At 35.6% G+C, this 6,669-nt stretch overlaps 1 protein-coding gene across 1 annotated transcript; it reads left to right on the top strand.

Annotated features, from left to right (window-relative positions):
• The first annotated feature begins 621 nt into the window (after positions 1-621).
• Positions 622-4,809, top strand: LOC143592261 (temperature-induced lipocalin-1-like). Its single transcript, XM_077072213.1, has 2 exons — positions 622-1,101; positions 4,580-4,809. The coding sequence occupies exons 1-2, from the start codon at positions 730-732 to the stop codon at positions 4,760-4,762; spliced, it is 555 nt and encodes a 184-aa protein (XP_076928328.1). The 5' UTR covers positions 622-729; the 3' UTR covers positions 4,763-4,809.
• The last annotated feature ends 1,860 nt before the right edge of the window (positions 4,810-6,669 follow it).

Here is a 6,669-nt window from a genome sequence, read left to right as displayed (position 1 = left end):
ACTATCCAAAATGCTAATGTGATATCCAGTCATGATAATCATGTGGCAAGGAGCACTTTCCCTTGAGATGGTCAACAATATAAACACTAAAGTTATGTTTTATAAATTAATATTGAAGATATGTTTATACACATGTTTTCATAAGTCATTTATGATGTATAACTAGTCGTCTAACAATATATTGACAAACAACATTCAGATGAATTGATGGAGATTTCTAGTTGTTTCATAATTGATTGTTGGAAAATACTCAATATAAATCATTACCACTAGTAGTGTCGGGTGCCGATTTCATGTTCTTTCATATTTTGGGTTTGGGTTTATATATATATATTTTATACTGTTAAAAAGAAATATATAGACATTTGACATGAGTTTAACTTATTTTTAATGTTTGTTTCAATAGTGACCAAATATGTTACGACTTAAAAATTTAAAAGATTAAATCCGTGATTTTTAAAGGGACCAAAAGCCATAAATTTTGTATACAATATAAACCATTAATACTAAGTACTCTTGTATAATTATGCATAAATTAAACGATAAAATCCAAAACATTCAATTATTCAAGAATATGGACCCAAAACATTCACTTAACAGGTGTGAGGCTATTATTTCTTCATGCCACACCCTTGTCAAAACACTTCAATTATTATATAGCTCCCTTGTACTTATCTTCTTATCATTCACAAGCAAAAAACACACTTACACTGATCTACCCCTAACATTATGGCCAAGAAAGAGATGGAAGTTGTAAAGGGCATAGATCTAGAACGATACATGGGCCGATGGTATGAAATAGCTTCTTTTCCGTCCTTCTTTCAGCCGAAAAACGGGACCAACACAAGGGCTACATACACTTTGAATGACGATGGCACTGTGCATGTCTTGAACGAGACTTTTAGTGATGGCAAGAGATCTTCCATTGAAGGGACGGCTTATAAAGCTGACCCCAAGCGTGATGAAGCCAAATTGAAGGTCAAGTTCTATATACCTCCATTTTTGCCTATCATACCTGTTGTAGGAAACTACTGGGTACTATATCTTGATGAAGGTTATCAGTATGCCTTGATCGGTGAGCCTACCAGGAGGTATCTATGGGTATGCTTTCTTTTCTTTTTTGGTTTGATTTCATTTACATCATATTACACGATCAAACGTCCGTCCACAAAACAATTAGACGACACTTGTGACCAAAAATGTCAAATTATTGGATAAAACGGTTGTTTGAACAGTATCTGGGTGGATGGACGTTCAAACCATAGGGGTTAAACATTGAATATTATTGGTCAGAACAATGGTTTAGCCACACGACCATTTTGACAATAGATGGTAAAACATTAAAATAATTTTTTTTGTCAAATCGGGCATCCGAACTCCATCTGACGGTCGTTTGAAACGACGTAGATTAGATGCGATGTTGGTAATTTCCATTTTATTAGGCCCGTCACGTGTAAGTGACTGGGTTAAACCTATTGGGCCTATGGAATTCATTAATGAAGTAATAGGTTTATGAGGTTACAATTGGGCTTTTTATATTTGGTAATTACTTATTGACCAAGTTTGTGTCACCCTATAAATACATAGCCATGTTAAAGTTATTGTATTATGAGAGGATTATTTTATTCAAGTTTTGAGCTAGTTTCTTGATTATAATATAATAATACGAGAGGTTTACCCTAAATATCGTGTGCTCGTTTGTGTTTCCGTTATCAATTCGTTCTTGAATTGGTATCAGAGACTTGTGCTCTTGGTGTTTATGTCCAATTGGTATCAGTCGTGATTGATTATATCGTCCAATTCAATATCGTCGTTTTCGTTCGAGAAGATATAAGATTCTGTCACCGTTCAAACAGAATATGAATTCTTTTCTTGGTGGTTTTGGAGTAGAAGCCATCTGTGATACTTCTGCTAACTTTGCTTCGCGATGAACTTTATGTTTTCGGTTGGGACACTTGTGGACAAAGTGTCCAAACTCATCACATCGATAGCATTGAACCTTTGAGAGTTCCCGGGTTTTGCCTTTATATTCACGGTTTTTTCCCGGTTCAGGACGTTTTCTTGATGATCGCGGTTATGACTCGACCCGCGACCACCTCATCCTCGCCCACCTCCACCGCCGCGACCTCCACGAAAGGAGTCACGATCATTGTACCAACTACTTGAGGATTCAGACCTTTGAAACATAAGCTTACCTTTGGTTACGGAATGCATGTCTTCTTCTCGAATCAGCTCCTCGTATGCTTTTAAACGTCCCACCATGTCTTCAAACCCAACAGTTTTGAGATCCAAAGTGTGTTCAAGGGTTGCAACAATTTGGATAAACTTACTTCGTGGTAGACTTGAAAGGAACTTTTTGACCATCTTAGTTTCCTCGATCATCTCTCCCAAACTCGCCGCCTTCGACGCCGTACACGAGAGTTTCTCCATAACATTGATGAAGATGATGGAAGAAGCACTACAGGTCATGTGTTCTGTTATGGGGGAGCCCCGATTTCTTCGTGCTCAAAAAAGCAATGCACCGTAGCCTTACATCATGCGAGGCATAGTACATGGCGACGAGTTCAGTTGCGGGACCAGCCTTATGGTTAGGTGACGTAGGCTGTCGCGGTCTACTTAAAAACAATTATATAAAGACTTAAATACCTATAAACTAGTACGGGTAAGTAAGGTCATCTCCACAGGAACTCAAGGAAAATGCTAATTTTAATATTACTAAATTAATTAATAACTAAAGCGAACAGACGATGTCAAGCGGTTTTTAGAAAAAGATTTAATTAAAACTAACCGATTACTTTAAAAGATTTGTAAATACTATTAATAAAAACATTCATTCTAGGGTCGGGTGATGTGATTTTCAACTTAATTCCAGATTCACCTATCTTGATTACGCAGTAATTACTAGACCTAGTAATTTGATTGTGATGTCAAACGATACTCTAACCGAATTGATGACACAATTGAACTCGGTCTACCTAATTACCAATTTATGTTTTGTGAAAACCAATTAAAGAACAATATTTGATGATCAATAATCCAATGACACAAGAGCCTAACCTAAGTGTTGATGAACAAAACCAAACAAGTGATGTATTAACTAATAATCCCAAAACACAAATTGTTTAATTAATCAAGCAATAATTAAACAAGTTATAAGCAATAACTCAATCAAGTTCTTAAACATGAAGCATGTGAATCTGGTCAGAAGTTTAAAATACACAAACCCTAACCTAGAATGAACACAAGACTTAGCCGAGCATCGACATATCGATTAAATGACTTATCTTGATGAACATGGAAACCCGAGATGAACCAGAAGCCTTGGAATGGTAGAAAATCGCCCTAAGCAGCCTCTTTTGCCTCTGGAAGTCGTGATATACTAAATGGTGGGGTTGATGGGTTTATATAAGGCAAAACCTAGATTTTTCGGTTTTTGGCAACTTCGTGTCGCACGAAGTTGCATGTCTAGCATCTTCGCGTCACGCGAAGGTGCAAACTGACTTTATATTCAAATTCGTCTCATTGAGAAACCCAAAATTCATATATTATGGATTCCATAACTCATTTTCTAGGCCGAGATATGCCTGTTTTACTAGAAGACACTTTCCTGGTAACCTATCTTGTTCAGTTTTCACTTCGGCTTCAGGTTTCTCATCCAATCATTTCCCGAATCCTTCTTAACCCTCAATACATGTTTCCCCATGCTTACATCATCTCGAGGCTTGCTTAATCTTCATCTGAATGGCTCTGTATTAGCTCGTTTAAGCCCCTTAACTTCCAATGTCCTAAAAACACATAGCAATGCTTGAAGTACCAATGTTCATCCATTTATTAACCTAAATATAACTAATTAATATATAAAACTAACTAACCTTTACCCAACCATCATTAGGTGAATTGTTGGCAGAGTTGACCGGAAGGAAATTGCAAAAAGTGATGTAATGATTGATAACACATCGGCGATTGCCTTGGTTAAAAAATCCCATTTTTCATAGTCAAAGCAAGCACATAAAGTCCTGATTTCACTATATACTGGAGTGTATGGAGCGGAATGAGTTGGCGGAGGAGAACATTAGTGGCAATGAACAACGAGCTGGCATTCTTACGAAAGCACTTGCGAGTATTAAGTTTGACGAGATGAGAAGAGTGCTCGGTGTTGAAGATCTCCTAGTTTCGAGTCGGAAATTATGGGGTGATTGTTGGTAATTTCCATCTTATTAGGCCCGTCACGTGTAGGTGACCGGGTGAACTTATGGAATTCATAATGTTGTAGTGGATTTGTGAGATTACAATTGAGCTTTTATATTTGGTAATTACTTGTTGGCTAAGTTTGGGTCACCCTATAAATACATAGCCATGTTATGGTTATTGTATTATGAGAGGGATTATTGTATTCAAGTTTTGAGCTAGTTTATTGATTATAATAATATGAGAGGTTTGCCCTAAATATCGTGTGCACGTTTATGTTTCCGTTATCAATTCGTTCTTGATGTGAGAGACAGTGTGCGTATAGTTGGCCCCATTTCATTAACTTAATTTCTGAGGTTAATTTATAGTCTAAAGAAATGGTGGTGTGTAGATACTATGCAGGGAAACCCATCTTGAGGAAGATATATACAATCAACTGGTAGAGAGGGCAAAAGGAGAAGGGTACGACGTGACCAAACTGCATAAGACAACTCAAACAGACCCGTCGGAGATTGAAAATGGACCTACCGACAACAAAGGGATTTGGTGGATTAAATCGCTTTTCGGGAAATAGTGGGATGGAAGAGTGTTCGTTTCTGTACATATATAGAACTTGCATGTATTTACTTCGTCTGCATGTATGGTGACGGTGTAGATGTGTTTACGTACGTCCGATGTGTACTCTCTTTTCTATCTCACCATACTGAGTTTGACTTTGGTCAAAGATGAACTTGTAATTGTTGAGGGGTGATGATAATTTAATTTGTTTTTTATTAAATTGGATAAAATTGCCTGTTTTCACATAAAAATATATCGAAGAACTTAAACGCCAATATATTGTAAGAATTATTAATAAAAATTCAAACTGTATTGACTAATTTATACTTATACTAATAAAACCAGTTTTTAAATAACTCACACTAAGAGCTGAACTTATAATTCAAAACTGATTAAACCAAGAATCAAACCACAACCGGAACATACAGGTTAAAACTTAAAACAATTGCAAATTTGATTTTAAACGAAACCGAATTTGCAATTTTGTTCTAGTTTTACAATATGAATTCGTCCAATCTTATTTAGCCTAAAGGCACCGGCTTCGCCCCGAGTACAATACTCACTTCTCATGCTTAGACCATCTGGGGCTGGGGCAGTGTGCTGACTTACTCGAATGGGTGGCAAGTAGAAGTACGCCCGTCATTCTGTCAAACCATAATTCAATTAAAAGACAGCTGGTTTGAAAAAAATAATTAAATTAAATCCCAAACGAAATAAGTTATAAAGCACCCGAATAACAAATCAATCATAAGTTAAAGTTACACCCTGTTGACCGGTATACACTAGACTATGGGACCAAGCCCACATTCGTAAATCTCCAAGAAACCAAAGGGCACAAATGAAAAAAGGGAAATTTTGCCACTTAAGTATATGTTTACAGAAGAAAAGTAAACTAAAATTGGGGATCTGAAGAAGCAGATGCTCGGCAAAACAAACAAGGCTCCGGCAAGAAAGTCGGGGAGTTTTTAAAGAGTAGTTGCCCCTCTTATGCCGCAACGTATATCATGTTGAACCCATGAGTTTGTCATCTTTTTTTCTTTCGCATAAAATCAACAACCCTAGTTTGACAAGAAACCAACAATCTTTTGAACAAACAAAAAGTCAAAACTCAACTCAATGTCACTTCCACAAAATCTATGTATCTATCTATCCTATTATATATATATATATATATATATATATATATATAGGATTTGGTTTGTTTCAGAAGTATTTTTAGTGCGAGAAATGCGAGAAATCATTACAACTAATTATATCTTTTCTTTTTCTTTTTCCTTTAGATTATATATAAGGGCATATTGGTAATCTATTTTAATCTTATATTTGTTAACTTTTAATTGTAGGGGTTACAAATACTCCTTATTTCTTTGGTATATATGTTTATTCCGACATCAACCGTTCATGAACAATAACATCGATCTGTCTTCACAATCCCATATTTCTTGGAACACCATCATTGATTCGATATCTCTTGCAGAGTATTATTATATCGTAAATGTTTGATTCGATTCAAAAATTAACCTATCGAAGATTCTACCTAATTTAGTCTCCCCTAAATCGATTTCGACTTTCATTTATTCAGGCAACAATTTTCACAACAAGATGACGCATCGAATCAAACTCAGCGAATTCAGGTTTCATTCAATTCCTTTGTATCAACTTCAAATGTGTAAACATTGATTTTTTTTTTTTACTTTTTAGGATTCGGTTATGTTTAAGTATAACAAATTTGATTTGCATATGAGATTATCAATTACTAGGCATTTAATGTGTATTATGTTATGGGATTATCATTACTGCATTAAGTATGAATGCCCTGTTTACATCAATTAAAAAGATGAAGTTAAGTTGGGTTTGATTTTGGTTTGTTTTCAATTCCATTAACTAATAAGGCATAATTGCTGATGAAAGTACATGTATATG

The sequence above is a fragment of the Bidens hawaiensis genome, unplaced genomic scaffold (genome assembly GCF_021521415.1).
Source record: "Bidens hawaiensis isolate Kalapana, Puna unplaced genomic scaffold, B.hawaiensis_p1.1 tig00040641_1, whole genome shotgun sequence".
Taxonomy (NCBI): domain Eukaryota; kingdom Viridiplantae; phylum Streptophyta; class Magnoliopsida; order Asterales; family Asteraceae; genus Bidens; species Bidens hawaiensis.
The sequence above is the reverse complement of the archived record's forward strand: the minus strand, read 5'-3'. Positions and strand labels throughout refer to the sequence as shown.